The following is a 23,262-nucleotide window of genomic DNA, read 5'->3' on the forward strand; positions in this document are numbered from 1 at the left end:
TACAGTACTAATTTTAAGAACTGCTGATTGCTATTGAAACACACTCCTGCGCTGACATAAAGTCAGCTTAATTAATCTAGTGGGAATATTCAAAATGCTGGCAAATTATGTTGTTGAATTTTCATTAAACATAGTCTAAATGAAATATGAGCCCAGGATCTGCTAGAGCACACTGACAGCGTAACTATTAATTGTAGTAGACCAACAGTACTATATCGGCAAGCACACAGCTGTGTTGTTCCACAGCTCATAACCCTGTTAGCACAGTGCAGTACTGCAGGTGTATACTAGAGCAGGGGTCTCCAAACTTTTCAGTACGAGTGCCACATCATATATTTTACACATTTTTGGGGGCCAAAGAAAAAAAATTAGTTTTATAAATGAACTGGCATTGATTAAGCCTGTGAGATCGAATGAAATTCACTGTTGAAACAACAGGTTTCAGAACGCAAGACATATCCACATATTTTCGCACAATGCTTGTTGATGGATAATGCAATGCAGAAACATGGGCTTTGAGATTTGTCCAACCAAACCTTTCTTCACCCCAGACATGTTCTTTCCTCCATCAATAGTCACGCATTGCAGTTTATTCCACTCCAGATTATATTCTAACAGTTTTTTGCAATTCTTTGAAGATGTCTTCTCCAGTTACTGTGCTGTTTATGCTATGCACTGATGCTAATTCTTGTGTCACATTAAATTCACTGTCGACGCCACGGATGAATACTAGGAGTTGCGATGTGTCACACACATCAGTCGATTCATTAAGTGCGAGAGAATACAACTGAAAATTTCTTGCTTTGTCTGCAATTTGATGAAATATATTGCTTCCTATATCCTCAATTCTACGAGCAACAGTATTTGGCGCAAGACTGATGATTTTGAACAGATTAGCTTTTTCTGGGCCATAACTCTTCCACTGCTTCCATCATAAATTATTTGATGAGATCTCCATCGGTGAACGGCTTTCCTCTTTTAGCCAACACATAAGCTAGTTTGTAACTGGCCCCGGTTAAAGCTTCATTTTCAGTTACCTTCTGCATAAAAAAAGCTTGTTGGGAGTTTTTCCGAACGCTGTGTTCCTGTGAATTGGGAATAACTTGGTTCATGTTTGGTCTCATAGTGCCGACGTACATTGTACTCCTTCAAAACTGCAACAGTTTTGTTGCATATGACACACAAGGCTTTATCACCTGCTTGTACAAAGAAGTACTTTACACCCCATTCTTCATTAAACAGGCGGCACTCACTGTGCACTTTTCTTTTCTTTTTCCCTTCCATAACTGAATTGCCGCCATCATTGTCATTGTTCTCGCTCATTTCAGACAGATGGAGCTTACGGATTGGATAAAGCAGCTGTCACTCAGTCAATGCAGAGCGGCAATTGGATAACAGGACGGCAGCTCTGATTGGACAATAGGCCGGTAAAGAGGGCGGGGATTCCCATGGGTCCATCAGACACCGCGCGGAGCAGCAGCAAATGTCCGGCCTGTGGCTTCTGTCCCCGCGTCCGTATCCTGAGTCAGCGGCGGGGTTCTGGACACGGGAGTGTTTTCGGCAGCGGGAATCCCATCCCGCCCCACTGACTGCAGGCCAGATGTTAGCCCGCTGCGGGCTGGATGTGGCCTGCGGGCTGTACTTTGGAGACCCCTGTACTGGAGCATATTCCAAAAGATACATTACAGAACTGTGGAAGCACTAAAGCATACTCTAGTTGATACAATACAGTATCACTTTTAAAAAAAACATTCCATTCTTAAAGCTACAAAGCCAATGCTCAGAGTGAACCAGGTGAGCCCGAATCCATCTCTTTGCTTGCTCCGAAAACCAAATTCAAACTGAATCCAATTCATGGTCCCCACAAGAGAGACAAACAAAATCCAAACTGACAAGATAAGGCACTGCACCCCATCTTGGGCTTAATCTGATGCTTGATCTTAGCCAAAGGCCGAGAAGTGGAGTATTACTGATGAATCATGGCTGATACTGTACTCTGGGTTCTACAATGATGCTGTACTGTTTTTGCTAGATTACTGGAGCAACACAGCTTATGATCCAGCTGATCGTACTGTACTATTGCAGAATCACAGCTGATACAGTCCAGTATTTGGAACTCAAATTTATTTTTATTCTCTAACCTAACCCAGTGGGTTTTGTCTTCCCACTGAAGCTCATTTACTTTTGATAGCTTGAACTGAGTTAGAGAATTCAGTGTTTGAGTCATGTTAAAGTTTTTGCACAAAATACTATTCACATCATTAGTTTCCTTTAAAAACTGGAATCACACTGGAAGCCTTGATTTTGGTTGCAACATTTGCTAAAAAAAAATATCTTTCAAAATAAGTCATTGGCTGTAAAAGACTTTGGGATGTTCTTTCACAGTGGACATGTCTTCAGCCACTTTCACAATTCAGGAGACTAGAGGGGCACATGAACCATGCATGAATTAGCACCCAGCATTCACACTACAAAGTCTGGCTTCCTTACCTAATGAAAAATCTGCAACCTCACCTTCTTGTGGAATAAAAGCAGAAAGTGCTAGAAATACTCAGGTCAAGCAAAAGCTGCAGAGGCAGAAACAGAGTTGATGTTTTAAGACGATAACCTTTCACCAGATTGGATTCTCCCCCAACAGATGCTGCCAGACCTGCTGAGCATTTCTAGCATTTTCTCCTTTATTTCAGATTTCCAACATCTGCAATATTTTACTTTTGTACCAGCTCCTTTAGTCTTTTTCTAGAATAAAGAACTGGGCTTAGAAGTGAAAAGACTGGACAGCAGTTCATAGGTGCCTTGATAGCAGAAGTTACTAATGTTTTCGGGTTTATTATAGTTTCACAGGGATCACAGAATTATATACAATTTACAGCAATGAAACACGTCATTCGGCCCAACTGAGCTATGTCAATGGTCCACATCATCCTCCTCTCATGCTACTCCATCTAATCCTATCAGCATAAACTTGCATTCCTTTCCCCTTCATATATTTATCTAACTTCCCTTTAAATGAGAGAAATGCTCCGCGTGGTAGCAAGTCCCAAATTCTAACTCTCTGGGTGAATATTTTTTCCTGAATGCTTATCAGATTTCTTCCTGACAATCATATATTTATGGCCCCTTGTTTTGTACAAGCCACAAGTGAAAACATTTCCTCGGCATTACTCTATTAAATCCTTCATAATTTTAAAGACCTCTATTAGTTCATCTCTCAGCCACGCCTTTGAGAGAAATGTTTCCACACATTTGGTCTTTGATGATAGTTAGAACCTCAGAAGTTAGTGTCTGTAATTATCTGAAGTAAAAAGTAGTGATCAGCACCGGTTGCTCAGATGCAATGCTTAATGATGTGTTTCAGAGCAATGTTTGTTAAAACCTGTGAGCAGTTCACCCACAAACTGATCCAGCTCACAAAATTATAATCCCATGCTTCTCCACATAAAAGATTATAGGAGAGAGAGAGTGCTAGGGAGAACGAGAGGTGTTTGCCTCAGCCAGAGCATCTTCATTCACTTCCTGTTGTCCTCTTTTTAGGTCAAACCAAATAAACAAACTCAGATTAAGTCGGGATACATGGAGACTTGGTAATGAAGTAATTCATCTGCACACACTCTCTGCCAAGAAACAGGAGTGAGAAAATGCATTTTTTCTCAGTTTTATGGTCGAATTCATGCTCCTCTTAATATTTTACAGAATTGATTGACAGCTAACTCTTCACATTCCATCTGTCTCACATAAACCAGATCAAATTGATAAGAATCAGAGCATAGATGCAAGTTTACTAACTTAACATAGAACATAGAACAGTACAGCACAGAACAGGCCCTTCGGCCCACGATGTTGTGCCGAGCTTTACCTGAAACCAAGATATTTAGACCCATTAAGTATTAAAATTTTAAGCTATACATTTACATGTTTATTTTTTCTTTAAGTCTGACCATTCAATAGCCTACCATAGTATGTCTCAGATATGCGAACAAAAGAGAGGGAGGGGAGGGAGGGAACACGTTCCCTGGATCTCCTATTCTGGAAAAGTGAAATACCTCGTCATGATCTACAATGTAGACATGGGCACGTGATGTTATTGTACCTTTAAGAGTTTTTTTAAAAATCATGTTCTCTGTAGCTCTCATTGTGGCACCGGTTGTCTACTAGGAGCCTTTTTATTGCTCCTTAAATGGTTTAAATGGAGGTTGTTTATTTTTACTTTGGGAATTAATTTTATGACCCTACATTGTCAGGAAGAAGAATGTTTGCAGGTCAGGTGACAGGATCTTTTTCATTTTCAGTTCTGAGCTGCAGGTTTTAGTTTTAGAAGGGACATCAAGCTGCAAAGAAGAGTCTCTCTCACTCTCTCTCCCTGGCTTTGGAAAATTCTGCTGGTTAGCTGAAAGCCTTCCTGGAATAGAAAATCATCTGTTGGTAGCTTGACCAGAGTCTCTCCCTGGTGTTCTGGAAAGCTGTTCTAACTTCAAACTGTTCTGAGTATATCAAGAGAACTGCAGCATTCATCCAAAGGACTCAGTTCCAGTACCACGTGAGCGTCAGTCTTTGCTGTGGTAAACCTGTGGAAGGGCTTTTTGTTTATGTGATTGGTCTGATTGGAACATCTTAGATACCTTTGTTAAAGGTTATACATTTGTTTGCAATTGATAAAAGTTATTGCTAATTTTCTTACTACATGTTAACTATATTCTTAAATAAACTTTGTTTGATAAAAGCTCCCTCGTGTGTCATGTGAATCATACCTGAGGTGAAGCATATCGTGCTTATCCTAGCCAAATTCAAGGTGCAAAACGTACGATCCAGATGGTCTCCATAAGACACTTCAGAGTTTTTGACCCGAACCATAACAGGCAACAGGAAACACACAGAAACATGGAAATAAATTCAAAATACCTCCCTCACTCAATGTTAATCGAGTGTTTTCAGCTTCCTTAAGAGCAATTATCAATTAATTCTTTAATATGAATCATTCCAAAAATCTTGACTTTTAAAGCACCTCTAATGACAACAACTTTAAGCATCCAGTTTTCCAGTCATTTACTTCTTCTCTATTTTACTTTAGGAGATTCAACCGTAGGTATTATTCATGTAAAGCTATCAAAATCTTTCAGAAAACAGGTAAGCCATTAGAAAATAAAATCCGGAATTGTTTTTTACATTAAATATAATGCACCTCCGTTCAAATCTGTGTAAAGTTCAGTCTTCTTTCTTATTTCCCGAATATTTCTCGCAGCAAAACAAAAGGTGAGAAAATATTCACAATTACTGCTGTTTAGATTTTGTTTCTGTATTTGAATTTCTTCTTTCTTTCAACTGCTTATCATAAATTATTCCTTTACTAGGGGCTACTTGTTTAGTCTACCAAGTGTGATGACCCATGTGCTTCTCGGGTAAAAAGGCTAGATTTGATGTTGGGGTGTTGGTCCCTTTAAGAACAAGTTTCTCAGGAGTCAATTTCTGGTAAAGCTTGGCTTCCAGCTAATGGCCATGTGACCAGATTGCCTGGGAGATAAACAAGAGAACAGTTGGATCAACAAAAAATTAATCATAGGGCGAGTAGACTGGGGATATGACTATGGCCTCGAGAGGGTTTTCAGCTTTTAGCTTAGAACAATCTGGCTGCAGAGCGAGGAACATCTTTTCCCAGCAGAGTTTATTTGAAAGTCAGTGCGCTGTCTAAAATAATTTAAACCGCTTAAGTGAAAGACTCGTACAGCGAGTTAGACTTCTGGAATAGCCAATTGAGAAAGCGTGAGAAAGAGGAATAGAAAAAAAGAGAGTGGAGAGTGAGAAAGGGAAAAAGGAGAGAGAGAGAGAGTTCTAAATACAGGACTCCAGGGGCAGCACGCTGGCACAGTGGTTTGCATTGCTGCTTCACAGCGCCAGGAACCCGGGTTCGATTCCCGGCCTCGGGTCACTGCCTGTGTGGAGTTTGTACACTCTCCCTGTGTTTGCATGGGTTTCCTCCGGGTGCTTCGATTTCCTCCCACAGTCCAAAAGATATGCTGGTTAGGTGCATCGGTCATGCTAAATTCTCCCTCAGTGTACCCGAACAGGTGCATTTGTGGCGACTAGGGAATTTTCACAGTAACTTCATTGCTGTGTGACTAATAAATAAACTTTAGGGTGAACTAAGACTAGAGGCAGTAGAGTTCTGAACCGAGGTGGCTCCCATTAAGATGTCAGCCATGGCTACACTGAAGTGGGATTCTACAACCATGGGACCATTCGAGGAGATTTGAATGCCGGAAGCAAAAGATCCAAGAAATCTCAACCGTCATACAAATTTTCAAAGCAGCATTCAGACCAATTCTGATAAGTATCTGACTTGAGATTTGGGGGTGGAAGTCAAATGGGTGCAGTGGAAATTAAATTTAAGAAGTTCGGTTCAGAAAATAAGTAACAGTGTTCGTTGCACTTTTAATATCTTTAATATAACTGACCAGAGGGCACCTCCCTCTGCGACTGGATCCTGAACTTCCTAACTCTCAGACCACAATCAGTAAGGATAGGCAACAACACCTCCTCCACGATCATCCTCAACACTGGTGCCCCACAAGACTATGTTCTCAGCCCCTACTATACTCCTTACACACCTATGACTGTGCGGCCAAATTCCCCTCCAATTCGATTTTCAAGTTTGCTGATTACATCACCGTAGTGGGTCGGATCTCAAACAATGACGAGACAGAGTACAGGAAAGAGATAGAGAATCTGGTGAACTTGTGCGGCAACAATAATCTCTCCCTCAATGTCAACAAAATGAAGGAGATTGTCGACTTCAGGAAGCGTAAAGGAGAACATGTCCCTGTCTACATCAATGGGGACGAAGTAGAAAGGGTCGAGAGCTTCAAGTTTTTAGGTGTCCAGATCACCAACAACCTGTCCTGGTCTCCCCCATGCTGACACTATAATTAAGAAAGCCCATCAACGCTCTACGGTCTCAGAAAACTAAGGAAATTTGGCATGTCAGCTACAACTCTCACCAACTTTTACAGATGCACCATAAAAAGCATTCTTTCTGGTTGTATCACAGCTTGGTATGGTTCCTGCTCTACCCAAGACCGCAAGGAACTACAAAAGGTCGCGAATGTAGCCCAATCCATCATGCAAACCAGCCTCCCATCCACTGACTCTGTCTACGCTTTCCGCTGCCTCGGCAAAGCAACCAGCATAATTAAGGACCCCATACACCCCGGAAATTCTCTCTTCCTTCTTCCTTCGAGAAAAAGATACAAAAGTCTGAGGTCACGTATCAACCGACTCAAGAACAGCTTCTTCCCTGCTACTGTCAGACTTTTGAATGGACTTACCTTGTATTAAGTTGATCTTTCTCTACACCCTAGCTATCTCTGTAACACTACATTCTGCACTCTCTCGTTTCCTTCTCTGTAAACGGTATGTTTTGTCTGTATCGCGTGCAAGAAACAATACTTTTCACTCTGTTAATACGTGACAATAATAAATCAAATCAAAATCAAATTTAAGACAGAGTGCAGTTATGAACATTCAAGTTATTTGATTTTTTTCAAGGGGACGCTCTGGAATATGTTGACTACTTCCAACACCTTGGCAGCTACCTCTCTCAAAAGACCACCATTGACAGGGAGATCTCTTACCAGATTAGCTGTGCCAGCTCAACTTTCTATAAACTAGGAAAGCGAGTGATTGACAACAAAGATCTCCGCAAGTCAACAAAAGTCCTAGTATACAGGGCAGTAACCACACTGCTGCATTGCAGTGAAACTTGGACTGTGTACCAGTGATACAAAACAGCACTCTAAAAATTCCATCAGCAATGCCTCCGGCACATCCTCCAGATTGAATGGGAGGATCATCGAACAAACACTGGTGTCCTTCTTGAAGCCAGCTCCACCAGCAATCATGGAACACTCCTGCAAAATCAACTTTGATGGATGAGATACTTTGTCCTGATGTCCAACTGGCCAACGTTTCAACAAAGGACAAAGGAAATGCTTCAAATATACCCTGAGCTGTACTTGAAGTGTGGCAGCATTGACAATAATGACTGGGATGGGCTTGCTGCACTCCCTCTGTGGCCAATATATCCTTCCTTAGGAAAAGAGAGGAAAACTGCACACAATACTCCAAGTGTGGTCTCACCAAGGCTCTATACAACCGCAGCATGATTTCCTTATTCCTGTACTCAAATCCCCTCACAATAAAGGCAAACACATTGTTTGCCTTCCTAATTGCTTGTTGCATCTGCATGTTCGCTTTCAGTGACTTATGAACAAAAACACCCAGGTCTCTTTGGACATCAAATTTTCCTAATTTCTCCCCATTTAAGAACTATGCTGCATTTGTGTTTTCCCGACCAAAGTAGTAACTTAGCATTTTTCCAAATATTTCATTTCCACTACCCCACGTGCTCAAAGATTCTTCGGTTGAGAACTGGCTGCTCAGTCATATGAAGACCCATGGCAGAAACTACCAACATCCTGGGGGTTATTGACCAGAAACTGAACTGGACTAGCCATATAAGCACTGTGGCTACAAAAGCAGGTCAGAGGTTAGGAATCCTGCAGCAAATAATTCATCTCCTGACTCCCCAAAGTCTGTCCACCATCTACAAGACTGAAGTAAGGAGTGTGATGGCATAAATACCACTTGCCTGGATATATGCAGCTCTACAGCTCCAACAATAATCAAGAAGTTCGACACCATCCAGGATGAAACAGCCTGCTTGATTGGCATCCCATCCACAAACATTTGTTCCCGCCACCACTGACGAACAGCGGCAGCAGTGTGTACCATTTAAAAGATGCACTGCTGGAACTCACCAGGGTTCCTGGGACAGCACCCTCCAAACCCACTACCATCTAGAAGGACAAGGGCAGCAGATTCCTGGGAACACAACCTCCAGCAAGTTCCCATCCAAGCCTCACTATCCTGACTTGGAATATATTGCCGTTCCTTCACAGTCGCTGGGTCAAAATCCTGACACTCCCACCCTAGCAGCACTGTGGATGTACTTACACCACATAAATTGCAGCAATTCAAGGCAGCAGCTCACTATCACCTTTTCAAGGCCAATAAATGCTGGCCTAGCCAGTGATGCCTATGAATGTAGAAAAAAATAACTTTCAACCTTAAGTAGACATCATCCTAGAATCGAGGGTCAGCCAACAACAATAGCCTGAACTCTGATGGCACCTAAACCTGCCAACTGGAAACCAGCTGTCTAATTTATTATTTTGACAGATAGATTCCTATCTCAAGTAATTAGACTAAGATGTCTTTTGAAGTGAAACTTACTCGGAATGTGGGAAAAAGAATAACCCCTTGAGCTTGTTCCATGACTGAATTGTGTTTTAACTGCAATTGCCCTGTCAAAGTGTAAGCTTCCATAAGACATTCAGCGCATTAATGGATTTATCTGCACTGTTTCTGTTCAGTATCCCAGTGACATTCACTCTGTGTGTTTTTAACGCAGTTTTTAAAAAAATATTCCTTCATACCTTTGGATAGTAAAATTCTACTGATCTATAATTTTAAAATAATTAACCAAGCAAATACCTACTGCTTTTTGTGGGAGAATGTTCTACATTCCACCACCCTTTACATGAAGAAGTATTTCCAAAGTTCTCTTTTCAATGGCCTTGTCCAAATTTTAAGGCTATGTCTCCTTGTTTTAGGCTCCCCCATGGAGGAAAAGATTGTTCAGATGTGGAACTTTACTGAATGCCTTTTGGAAATCCAAATAAACTGGATATTTAGACATTGCCCTGTTTATTACAGCCATTGCATCCTCAAAAAATTCAATTAGGTGTATTAGACATGACCTACCCTTTACAGATACATCTCAGTTATCTCTGATCAGCTCAACTTCTCTATGTCACTCTGTCCTTAATTGTAGATTCCAATAACTTCCACACAACAGATGTTACACAAGCGGGCCTATAATCTTCCACATTCTCTCATCTTTCTTAAATAATGGCATTGCACTTGCAATTTTGCTATCTAAATGGACAATTCCTAAATCAAGGAAATTTGGGAAAATTATGAATGAGCCCTGGGACAAAAGCCATCAGGCCTTGAGGAATCTGTCAATCTTTGGTGTTCTTTGTTCATGTTAATTGACTGAATTTGAGTTCTTGACTTATTAGTTTTCCAGAAATGTCAAGTATATTATTTCTTCCTCTACTGTGAAGTTTTGTACAGCCATTATTCAACAAATCTATTATTTCTTATAAAGCTTCCATACTATGTGTTTAAATGATTCACATTATCCTCAAGTTTCCTTCCTCTTCTAATATAATTGTAAAAATCTCACATCAATCCCTCACAATGAATCAAAAGCAGAAGACATGTAGTGAAGGAGTGAAGGAACTTTACCTCTCCGGTGGTTGGATGGGTTCCAAATTTCTTTATCCATGGAATGATACTCCTATAAAAAAATGGATCATGAATTTCAGAAAACAGAGATACACAGGCAGAAGACCAGCCACCATAAACTATTTAAAAGGCACATTGGACTAGCAACCGTTTCACTGTAGGATCAACATATCCAGTTCTACTTCAGATTCCCATTAATTATTTCCCATTCCAAACCACACACAAGTACAAATGTTATTTTTTTAATTTTTAAATAAAATTCAGTCAAAATTAAGCTGCTTCTGGGAAAAATGAAAAAAAATGGTTAATATCAAACTTTCTAAAAGGTGCAATAATTAAAGAACAAACTTCTTTTTGAAGGTCTAAGTTCACCCCTTGGGATGGTCCAAATTCCAATTTTGTGTATTTTGTCACCATGCCCCTCAATCCCTTCTCTCTCTTCCTCTCCAGAAGGGCATCTTGAACTCATTTACATTTGAACATTTCAATGGGCTTTCCAGGCAACATATTCTACAAGTCTTTTGTTTAAAAAAAAATGCTGAAATGAGCAGCTTTGTCAGCATCTGAAAATAGTCTGAGATAAGGTTAGCAAACTAAAAAACTTGTCTTTTCTCCTTTCCGATTCACTCTGCTATCCCACATATCTCCAGCACTTTTTTTAGTTTTCATGCATTTGCAGCACTACAAATCTATTAAACCTTCTTGCATAAATCAACTAATGTGGGCCTTCCCTTCCTACTAACGTTTAAACTTGTGTCCTCTGACAATTGAACCATTCAGAAAAGAGCACAATCCAGTTAATAATCCAGGGACTCAGAATATTACGCTGGAGACAAGTTCAAATCCAATGTGACAGCTGGTGGAATTTAAATTCAATTAATAATTCTGGAATAAAAAGCAAAGCTCAGTAAAGTTTGACGATGAAACCCATTTAGTTCACTTCAGAGAAGGAAATCTACTCTCCTTAGCCAGTTTGGAAGTTTACAACACAAACTGTGGCCAATCAACCCAGCTCATCTGTGCCAGTTGAAAGAGAGCTATCCAGCCTAATCCCATTTTCCAATTATTAATCTGTGGCCTTGGAGGTTACAGAACTTCAAATGCATTCCAAAATGATATAAAAGAGAACTCAGTTCTTTAACCTTCCTAACGTCCAGAATCATTTTGGTTGTTCACTTCTGTAACCCCGCCCAAGATCAGGTCATCAGAATTACACACAGTATTCCTGATAATGTCTGAGCAACACCGTAAATGGCACCAAAGTAACTACTTCTGATTTGTACTATGCAATCTATATGCTGAGCATTCTGAATAACTTCCATTTAACACATACTCCTGTTGTTTCTTTGCTGTGACAATAATAATTCTAAGCTTAAGTTATGTTGTATTCCATTTGCCACCTATGGAATCAATTGTTTAAAAGATCAAAAATCTTTCCAAATCTAGTGATACTGTTTCTTGTAAATTTCACTACTTTATCCAAAAGCATGGAGGAGTTTGCCTCTTATAATCTTGTCCCCAGAAGTTGCTTTCAAGCTTGAAATGTTTCCACTTGCAACTGCCCTCATTTTCCAATGTATACCATCTTTAAATCTACTCCTTAGTGTCTTGCCAATCATTAGTTGCCAAAAATGTAACTGTCAAATATATCTCTAAAAAAAGCTACACCAGCCTTTTTTACTATGTCTATATCATTTTCAAAATGCACCTATAAGTTTGAGCATAATCTCCCCTACTGAATATATGTGGACTGTTCTTGGGCAGTTCTCCACATATTTATTAAGCAAAGCCCTTATCAAGTTTGAAATATGCAATCTTATTAAGATCCAGTAGATGGCATTGCAATGCAATTGAGACACCAGAATCGTAAATGATTCAGTAAGCGGTGATCAATGTTACAAGGAGGATACCCAGGCAGCAAAACAAAGCTGTCACAAGTTAAATATCAGCAGTAACATGGCTGAGGCTCAGTGGTTAACTGCTGCCTAGATCTGATAGTTATGCTTGAAACATTAACCCAGCTTTCTCTTCAGAAGTTGCTCAACCTGCTGCACATTTCAAGGGTTTTCAGGGTTTATTTTAGATTTCCAACATCTTCTCTTTGTTATCACTCTCATGTCAATGATGCATCAACATTATCACAATCTAGAAGTTCCAGATAAAATGCAGTATTTACAATATACTACAATTTTTTTTAAAAATCAAAGCAATGAGAATCCTCTGAAAAGTTGAGGAAATAACTGCTTCCACTGGGATAATTTTAATTCCTACCATCAAGATTTGAGATTCTTTGGCCATTAAGTTCAGAGAGGACTTGAACATTAGTGCTGTTAATATGCATGTTTTAAACAAATCCTTGCCTAAATAGAGCTAGCTTACCAAGTCAGTTGTGTGTTGAACTGAGGATCAGCAGACAGATGAATTCAATTACAATTCGCGATGGTACATTGTTTCTCTCAGAGATCTCATTCATTAACTGTGTCTGATTATTCGAAAAGATACCTTGTACTTCAGTGTGCTTTCAGTGGGAGTTGAGAGTAGGGCTTATAAAAATCAGAACACAGGCACCAAGGTGAAGTCAAAGCCTCTGAAGGAAACAAACCACTGACCAGGGCGGTAGGATAGAAAATAGAGATAATGTGCTTCCAAGTTGAGTTAGACCCTCTACCAAAGTGGGCTAATTCTAGGGAGTTCTTTATTCTTATAACAGTACAAACTAAGTCATACTGATTGTATCAAGCAACTGTCTTCAATTTTATTGTTCCACGTTACATGGAATAAATTATCTAGCTACTCCAACCAAATTTCATCCAAATATTAATTTGGTCCCCCTTTAGCAGGATTGAAAGAGTACCTATTCATGAGTCATAAAAATCTGGCCATGATTGCAAGTGAGATTCATTGTTACATTCCTGGGTCCTGCAATCATTCAACAGAGATGGAGGCAGTGGGTGTCAAGTTCTATAAAAAGTAGGTCTATGGATCACTTAAGAGCATGACTGATACCAGGAGGAAATATTTATAACCCAATCCATTGTATGGCAATCACTCCACCACACAGCAGCACTTCTCTTCAAGACTCAATATATAAACATAAGCCATATAGATACTGCTGCTAAAGCTTTAAAAAAGTCAAAGGTTCAGAATTCTTCAGTGAGTAACTCCTCCTGACTCCCCAAAGTCTGTTCCCCAACCACAAGGCACAAAGCAGGAGTATGATGGAATACTTCCCACTTGCCTGGATGAGTGCAGCTTCAACAAAACTCAAGAAGCTTGAAACCATCTGGAACAAAACAGCTCACTCGATTGACATCCCACCCACCACTTTAAACATTCAATCTCTCCTCCACCACCGATGCACAGTGGCAACAATGTGTAGCATCTACAAGATTCACTGCAGCAACAGACTAAGGCTCCTTTGAGCTGCACAGCAGTACAGTGGTTAGCACTGCTGTCTCAGTGCCAGGGACCCAGGTTCGATTCCTGGCTCGGGTGTCTGTGTGGAGTTTGCATGCTCTCCCCATGTCTGTGTGGGTTTCCTCCGGGTGTTCCGGTTTCCTCCCACAGTCCAAAGATGCGCAGGTTAGGTGGATTGGCCATGGTAAATCGTCCCTTAGTGTCCCAAGATGTGTAGGTTAGGTTAATTAGCCATGGCAAATGTGTGGGGTTATGGAGATGGGGTGGGGGGAAGAGGACTTGGATAAGTCTTTCTGTCAGAGAGAATCGGTGCAGACTCAATGGGCCGAATGGTCTCCTTTTGCACTGTAGGGATTTTATTATTCCTTCAACAGGACCTTCCAAACCCATGACCTCTACAACCTAGAAGGACAAGGGCAGCAGATGCATCAGAACATATCACCTGCAAGTTCCCCTCCAGGTCACATGCCATCCCAGCTTGGAACTATATCGACATCCCTCACTATTGCTGGGTCAAATTCCTAGGACTCCCTTTCTAAGAGTACTGTGGGTGCTCCTACAACACATGGACAGCAGCAATTCAAGAAGGCAGCTCACCACCACCTTCTCAAGGGCAATTAGGGATGGGCAAGAAATGCTGGCCTAGTCAGCGCCGGCCACATACCATGAATGAATTTAAAAAACCTGGAATGCAAACTAAGTCAAGGGGTCAAGTACCAATAAGGTTCCTATACTTACAGGAGATCAAACACCATTCCATCGGGGGTACATACTGGGTACTCAAAGGGTTGAAGAGATAAGCTGAAAGAGAAAACAGCAGTTAGGTCAGTAAAGCCTAGTAAGTACTAAGACCATATACCTTCAGTTGATACCATAAAGACAAACATATATTGCAACACTGACACTGTCAAGGTACCTTTAACCCTCTCACCTATTCATATTAAACTACACACACACACAAACACATAAAAAGATGGATTCTGAATAAACTAAAAGCAGCTTTATTAAAAAGACAAAAATACATTGCTGGAAGCATCTGATTTGCACTTGACAGCAGCACATATATTGAGGGGGAATATTATGACATGGAAACAAGTGGTTCACTCTTGAAGCTCTCATGGTGAGATGGAGCTGAAAACACTCTTTTGTTGACTCAAAGAATTCAGGAAAAGTTTAGGAATTAAATCAATTTGAAGATATGGGAACTGACATCAGCCCACAACCCAATTATTCTCTAAATTCATGGCAACATAGATTAAAATTTGAACGAGGATGAGAGAATATAGAATCTTCTTATACAGGAGATGAAAAACATATGATTATAATCCATCCCAAGAAGTTACGGTTATAATTTTACTGGAATTATATGCAAAATTTGGATAGACAGCTGTTGAAGAGTTTTGCCAAATGCAATTTGAACATTCATGAGAGCAGCTTAAAGAATACCGATGTTTCTTTTGTCTTTTCCTCTTTAATGTTTCTAAGGGAATTACAATACATCAGCAAGCTGGAATGGGAACTTGGAAAAGACAGGTAGGGAAGAAGCTTTGAGGCCGTTAGGCCCTCACAAAGAAAACTGAAAGTAGTACACAGACTTCAAGCAGGGCCTTAGCATAAGCTGTAAAAAGATTCACCTGTTCTAAATCTCACAGTTCCAATGCAATCTCCATTGTATTACTATTGTAATGTATTTTCAGAAGCACAATAAGCCAGAACTACAGTTTAGTACAGTGGGGAAGCAAAATAGCACAGTGGTTAGCACTGCTGCCTCACAACACCAGGGACCCACGTTCGATTCCCAGCTTGGGTCATTGTCTGTGCGGAGTCTGCATGTTCTCCCCATGTCTGCATGGGTTTCCTCCGTGCATTCCGGATTCCTCCCACAGTCTGAAAGACGTGCTGAAAGGTGCATTGGCCATGCTAAATTCTCCCTCAGGTGTACCCAAGCAGGCGCCGGAATGTGGCAACTAGGGGACTTTCACAGTAACTTCATTGCAATGTTAATGTAAGCCTATTTGTGACACTAATAAATAAACTTTAAACTAATTTTAGCAACAAGGTGGCCTTACCTGCAGTGATCAAAGGGCAAACGGCGGAAGTTCGCTTGTGGAATAACTGCAGGATGGAAGAAATAATGATAATTACTTTCTTGAAAGAAACAACCTCATGTATTAATTGTAAGATCTGATTGTATAGATCAACGAGGATTGGAACACACCTGCCAGTCTACCAGCACTGTCAAAATAACTTGTATTTATGTAGCATTTAACATCACAAAACATCCCCATGGGGGAGTTATGTGCTGCGGGTGCAGAAATAGCTGTTTCCTGCAAGGTATGCTGGAAATTCATTCATTATTCTCATTCAGCTCACACTCCGCTAATTCAGGAGTGAAAACTCCATATTATGTCCCTGGAGGACTTTTAGTCAAACTCTACTAATAAAATGCCGAGAAATGCAAAGAAAGCCAACGACAAGAAAGATCATCCGGAGGCAACTGGAGAGGAATCAGTTCTTCGACGTGGTGACTGGCGATTGAGTCAGGTCTTGACGCAGCACTTTCAAGGTGTTATAACTGATCACTACTAATATTATCAAAGTCATTGATGAGAAACTCTGTCTACTAATGCAAAACATCAGTGCTCATGCTATCGAACTGCAGAATACTGGTAAAAGGCTTGATGAAGCAGAGGAGAGAATTTTACTGTAGAAAACGCATCTTCCTTGGTGGAGGCCCACTTACAGTCTATGAAAAAACAGCTTCTGACAATGTCAGAACATCTAGACGATTTAGAGAACCAAGGGCTGGCTACCACGCTTTCTCAACATAGAAATGAAAGCCGGGAGTATTAGACTGAAAACAGCTTACTTGCTCTGAGGCCCAGGGCAACCAATGACCCCGGCGCATAATTATGCGCTTCCACAACTTCAAAGATCACCATAAAATGATGGAGGCAGCTAGACGTGGTGGGTCTTACTCTACGATGGACTGAAGGTCTCTTTCCATCAAGATTTTTAATCGGAGATACAACAAAGACGCAAGGGTTTTGATGAAGTTAGAAGACGACTGAAGGCCACCAGAGCACAGTATGCCATGATGTATACTGCCATACTGAGGGTGACATTCAACAAGTCGACAAAAGCATTCGATACCCTGTCAAAAGCCATGATTTTGCAAACTCCACAGAAGGCAATAATTCAAGTCTCTCAGCTGAATGACATTATTAACAGGTTGCAGTTGACCATAAAGATTGGACTTTATCCCTTTTTATTATATCCTTTTATTTTGTACCGATACTTTTCATCTGACAGGGATGATCCAGTAACTGTCTGGATCAGGGAGTAATGCACTTAAGAAACGCTAAGAATCACACATAACCGTGATAAATAATATTCTTCAGCGTTTTTTTCTAGTCAAAGAATTGCTTTGCAGGTTGTATGATATTAGGGCTAAATGAGAAATGTCTTTCTTCAACTTTGACGTTTTCAACATGTTATCTGTCTCCCTCTCGATGTTAAATATGAGTGGCACCACTGCTGGGAGATGAACCTGTGACTTCAACCTTAATAGACAAGGTTAGATTACAGAGCCTCTTTCTCTTTAAGTACTTGGCAATTTTTCTTTCCTGTACAGAGAGGCTCCTTGTTACAAATATGGAATGTATGTTTGTTTAGTCAAACAAGGCCTCACATTTGGTGAGGAAATCCTCCTTGGAGTTAACTGTTTGTTCTGTTGTTTAAAACAGTTCTTGTGGGATTGTTCTCTCTGGAAAGATGGAGGCTGAAGGGTGACCTGATAGAAGTTTATAAAATTATGAGGAGCGTAGATAATGTGAACAATTGGAAGCTTTTTCCCAGGCCAGAGATGACAGTTATGAAGGGGCACAAGTTCAAGGTAAGGGGGGAAAGGTTCAGTTGAGATATGCGGGGGAAGTTTTTCTTTTACACAGAGGGTCGTGAGGGCCTGGAATGCACTGCCAGTGGTTGAGGTAGACACGTTGGTGACATTTAAGGCTTATCTGGATAGACACATGAACAGGTGGGGAATGGAAGTTACAGGCAGTTGGTCTAGACAGGGCAACATGATCGGCGCAGGCTTAGTGGGTTGCACAGTACAACACAGGAACTTTTCCCCTTGGAAAAGCAGTCAGCATAATTAAGGACCCCACGCACCCGGACATTCCTCTCTTCCACCTTCTTCCACCGGGAAAAAGATACAAAAGTCTGAGGTCACATACCAACCGACTCAAGAACAGCTTCTTCCCTGCTGCCATCAGACTTTTGAACAGACCTACCTTGCATTAAGTTGATCTTTCTCTATGCGCTAGCAATGACTGTAACACTACATTCTGCACGCTCTCCTTTCCTTCTCTATGTACAGTATGCTTTGTCTGTAAAGCTTGCAAGAAACAATACTTTTCACATTATACTAACAGATGTGACAATAATAAATCAAATCAGAATCAAATCCTTCTCAGGTTGTAAAATAAAATTTGCCAAGATTGAGGCTATGTCATTAGGAAGGCTTAGAGGACAGCCTCCCCTTGCTCCCTTCCACTTTAGATGATCCCCTTCTGGTTTTACTTGTTAGCTATCTTTATTACCCCCTTATTCAGGCAATGTTTATATAAAGTGTGATCTACATCTTTGGACCTCTTTACATCTATAATGTAGCTGGGCAGGATGGCAGTGATTAAGATGAATGCATTACCAAAGTTGCTTTACTCTTTACAGATGTTACTAATTTTGCTTTCAGCTAAGTTCCTGAAGGAAATCAATGGGGGGTTTAGCTCCTTTATATGGAGCAAAAAGAAACCTTGCTTAATACTGGCCAAATTGCAACTTCCAAGTTCAAAAGGTTGCCAAATATAAAATTATATCAGCTAGCCTCTCATCTGAAATTTATACGGGAATGGATAAGGAGGGACCCCCACTTCCATATGTCTTGATACTGAGGTATGTCAGACTGAATATTCTTCACAATCTATTTTCTTCCTTAGAAATTTGAAGACAGTACCAGACAAATGTGAGAACCAAATTATTAATACTCAGAGCCTGGAAAATGGTCCGTCATTTGGAGGGAAGATCTATGTGAACTTCTGCTCTCAATCCTATACAGGGAAGCCCTGATTTCTTGCCAGGTCTCATGGACAATGTTTTGACATTTGGGGTAATGGATCTGTTTTGAGGGGCTTCCTTATTATCTTTTGAGCAACTTGTCAACAATGTGATATCCCCAGACATTCTTTTTTTCAGATGCTTGCTAATTAGAGACTTTGTTCTTAATAGAACAACTTTGCATCTTGATGCCAGTATCGCCCCTGTAGAAACGATTTTACTGTTCGCAGAACCAAAGCAATTTAATTCATAAGTTTTAGGACACATCATGTTCAATATGAACATGCGAGAGGCATTGCGGTTTTGGGAAAAGGATCTCGCAATGAATATTGAAGGCGACCTAAGGAGCTATCTGGGAGAACGCAAATAAAATTTTCATCTGTAATTGAGCAAAGGAGATTCAACTAACAATTCCATATCGTTTGCATATTACACCAAGTTTAAGATATAAGATGGACCTTGCCATATCTCCACTGTGCCAAAAATGTAAATTTGTAAGAGGGGGCTATACACACTGTATCTGGTCTTGTGTCAAAATAAAAACTATTGGTCAGGTATACTTGAAGAGCTGGAAAATATTTTTGATATGACCTTGGAGATGGACCCTGAGTTTTTGATTCTGGTGCTTCCCGATAAACATATAATTGATGTATGAGAAAAGGTTGTATGATATTCTAATATTTGCAGCACGGAAAAATATTTTACCTTCTTGAATCAATGATGAGTCACCTTCCGTAGATAATTGGCACAAAATCATTATGGAGTGTATTCCAATGAATGTCTATCTTGTATACTTTAATCCAAGTTGGACTCATTCCAAAAAGTATGGGGCCTCTATCTTAAATATACAGGTTCCGTAGTGTTGGATTTATTTCATAAGGCTTTCCGTAGAACATGCAGCACTGTCCTTAATATAATGTACGCGAGGGTGTATGCCCCCTCTCCCTCTCTTTGTATTTTGTTCTTTTTCTCGCCACCCTGTTTTCTGTTAAAGCATTGGGTCAGATGAACCAGCTACATTGTTTTTTTTTCTGTGCAGTAAAATGAGTGTGCTATACTGTACCAGTTTTACAGGTGTGTTGTTTTGTTTAATAAAAAAGGAAAAAACTCAAATTAAAATATTTACAAAACAAAATCCCCATGACATTTCACAGGGATATTATAAAACAGGAAATGAGCCACAAATAAATATTAGGGTAGATAACAAAAAGCTTGGTCAGAGAAGTAAGTTTCAATTAGGAGAGAAGACAATTAGAGTGGCAGAGAGATTAAGGGAAGAAATTCAAGGGCTTAGGTCTTAGGCAACTCAAGGCTGCTAATAGTGCAATGATTAAAATTGAAAGTGCTCAAAAGAGCACAGAATTAGATGAGCACGCATGTCTTAGTGTGTTGGGAGTTCTAGTCGATTACAGCGATAGGGAGGAGCAAGACCATGGAAGGACAAAAAAGGCTGAAATTTTTAAAATTGTGGTGTTGCCAATGTAGGTCATGTCCAACGTTCAGTACTAGGTGAGCAAAGGTTTCTTCCAATACTGGGAAAACTGAAGGCCTATCCATCACAAATTCGATCCCTGAGCCACAACTCCATCCATTTCTAGCAACGGTCTGAAGCTGAGGCATATTGTTTGTAACCACCGGTGTTGTCCATCACAGACAATTTGGAAATGGGATGAACGAAAACAAACAGGACCAGTCCATAACTATGTTAGACCAACCATCAAAATGGTCAGAGTCCTCTCCAAAGTTGGGAGCATTTATTTTTCTGAACAAAAGTGAGTCACAAATATGCTGCAATCTTCCTTTTAATCAAATTCAACTTTGTCATAGGAAAAACCTGAACCTCATGTGAGGGAAATCAGTCTAATTCCATGGTTCTGTAAGTACTGTCTGTGAAGTTTGAAGACAGTGGTGTATAAAGAGAACAAAGAAGAAAAGTACGGCACAAGAACAGCCCCTTTGGCCCTCCAAGCCTGTATCGATCATGATGCCCTAACTAAGCTAAAAAAACACCCTTCTGCCCTTACTCGATCCATATCCCTCTATTCATGTACCCAGTCAAATGCCTCTTAAATGTTGTTGATGTGCCTGCTTCCACCACCTCCTCTGGCAGCACGTTCCAGACACCCACCACTCTCTGCGTTAAAAACTTTCCCCACACATGTCCCTTAAACTTTCCCCTCTCACCTTGAACCTGTGCCCCTTATGATTGAAAGCCTCTGACTATCAAGTGTTTCTCTGGAATTCTGTGAATGACTGCAACAATAAGGGGCCCTTCAATTTTCCTTCATTGAAGCACCTTTCCACCACAGGTCCATACACAAGAACCTGTACACTGCTGGAGTTACTAATATTTTACTCAGTTATTCATGGACTATTAACTAAACAGAGTGAAGAGGCAGCTGCAAAAGCATACCCAGTCATACAACCATTATATCAAGGAATATCAAATCGATATTTAAAAAGCATTGTGTGCATCAACAGAAACAGTGAAAATATTATTTCTACTGTATACAAATACAAACAGAAATCACAATACCCTGCTACTAAAGGACAGTGCAAATCCGACTTACCTGTTTTCTTGCCACCATAGAAGTTGGTATATTCTGTACAGGTGATGTACCTGCAAAAGAAAAGTAAATGTCAGAAGAAAACTACAAACAGTAGAAAGACAAATAAGTTGCAAGTTAAGTATTCGTGAATATAAGTCATTCATTACAAGTCCCAAACAGGTGCCAGTGGCGACTAGGGGATTTTCACAGTAACTGTATTGCCTACTTGTGACAAATAAACAAACTTTTCAAATGAATGCACTCACATACCAACAGCTTTAACCAACGTTAAAAATATATTTCTGATATACTAAATTTGATTCCCTCACAAAAATGCATCCCAGTAAAAAGCAGTGCCTTCAGGAAAGAAAGGAGCACATGAGCTGATCTGAGCCAGGAGGACTGCTGGAACAAGACGCATACCCAGAAAGCACAAGTGTGGCGCAAGGTCAAGCTCACTTCACTCTTCCTCAACATGCCTTATACCCACTTCAATACATAATCTGTACTGTTCAAGCAGCCACTGTTCCAGTTCCAAAGCAAAGCTCATGAAATTAAAATCTGATAGTGGAGAATATTGGAACTGGAAAAACACGCTGAAGTCATTACTGGACTTGTACTGTACAATCTTAGATGATGAGGTATCAAACAAACTCCCCATCATGCATCACCTGATTAGGCAGAAGATACCATCATGATTTTTTTTCATTTGTAGACAGGAAGCTTTAGCTTCTATGTAACGTCAGTGTAAATTGTACCTTACAATGAAAGCACACTTTCCATCACTGGAGATTAACAAAGCACCATTTGCTGTTATAGAAATGAAACTTGCCAAGATACAATCCACTAAATTCTTCTTCTATTGATGTGTTGCATAGAATAGCAATAGGCAAGTCGCAAAGTTGGTATCACATTTCCAGGACAACATGATCCTCAATGCAGATGCTTGAGATGAATGTTTTCTTTCAATCCCTCAAGTGGTGTCACTGCCTTACAACACGTGATATTCTGTCAGCACAAATATAAATCTAAATAATGGTCATGTAAGTGAAGTGTCATAGTAATAAAGTTTAACAGCACAGAATTGACACTTTGAGCACAAGGCAGGGTGGAACTGGAAGGAAGAGGTAACTTTGCAATAGGAGCCACTGCACGAAGAAACAACATACGACAAGGACAACAGCTTACAATTCGGTGCTTCACACTGCTATAATCAAGCACCAACTAATGAGACAAAGGAGACATTAAAACAGGCATCTAAGTACTGGATCAAATAGGTAGGTTTTAAGCAGCATCTTAAAAGAGGGGACAGATAGGTAGTTCCAGAGCTCAGGGTCTAGACCACTGAAGACACACCTGCTGGTGGAGCAATTAAAATCAGGAAATCACAAGAGGCCAGAGTTAGAGTGCAGATACTGCAGAGCATTGTAGGACTGGAGGGAAATACAGAACTGAGAAGAGGTAAGGCCACGGAGCGATTTGAAAACAATGAAGATAATTTTAAAAATCAAAGAGTGGAATTTATCCAAATGGCTATCGGGTTTATTTTGGTGAACCAGATGTGAGCTGTGGGTCCGCTCTCTTTATTGAAGTTCAGTGTCACAGAGCACAGGTAGGGGAAGGGAAGACTGGGCCCCGGCCTCCCATAAAGAACTTCGAGGCTCACACACAGATAGTCACCACTCACATTTTATCTTTCTGATGCTGTCTCTTCCCCATGGTGTCTGGTAACTTGCCGCTGCCTCAAACTCCAAATAACTCCTCCCTGGCACCGGAAATGGACTTGTCTCACTGCCTGACAACCGGTCCGCCC

General features: G+C 40.4%; 1 protein-coding gene across 2 annotated transcripts in view; it reads right to left on the reverse strand.

Moving 5' to 3' along the window:
* ppil2 (peptidylprolyl isomerase (cyclophilin)-like 2) overlaps nt 1-23,262 on the reverse strand; it is a 350,538-nt gene extending 327,276 nt beyond the window's left edge. Inside the window, exons 1-5 of one of the 2 annotated variants that reach the window (XM_078226847.1) lie at nt 23,137-23,262; nt 21,471-21,520; nt 15,852-15,897; nt 14,521-14,583; nt 10,366-10,417 (exon numbers count right to left, since the gene is read on the reverse strand). In XM_078226847.1, the coding sequence (XP_078082973.1) occupies nt 10,366-10,417; nt 14,521-14,583; nt 15,852-15,897; nt 21,471-21,520; nt 23,137-23,168 (243 nt within the window). In that variant the 5' untranslated portion in view covers nt 23,169-23,262. Of the gene's footprint in view, nt 1-10,365; nt 10,418-14,520; nt 14,584-15,851; nt 15,898-21,470; nt 21,521-22,281; nt 22,458-23,136 lie in introns of those variants that run through there. The other variant, XM_078226848.1, reaches the window with a different exon arrangement.

This window comes from Mustelus asterias, chromosome 13 (assembly GCF_964213995.1).
Source record: "Mustelus asterias chromosome 13, sMusAst1.hap1.1, whole genome shotgun sequence".
NCBI classification, from domain to species: domain Eukaryota; kingdom Metazoa; phylum Chordata; class Chondrichthyes; order Carcharhiniformes; family Triakidae; genus Mustelus; species Mustelus asterias.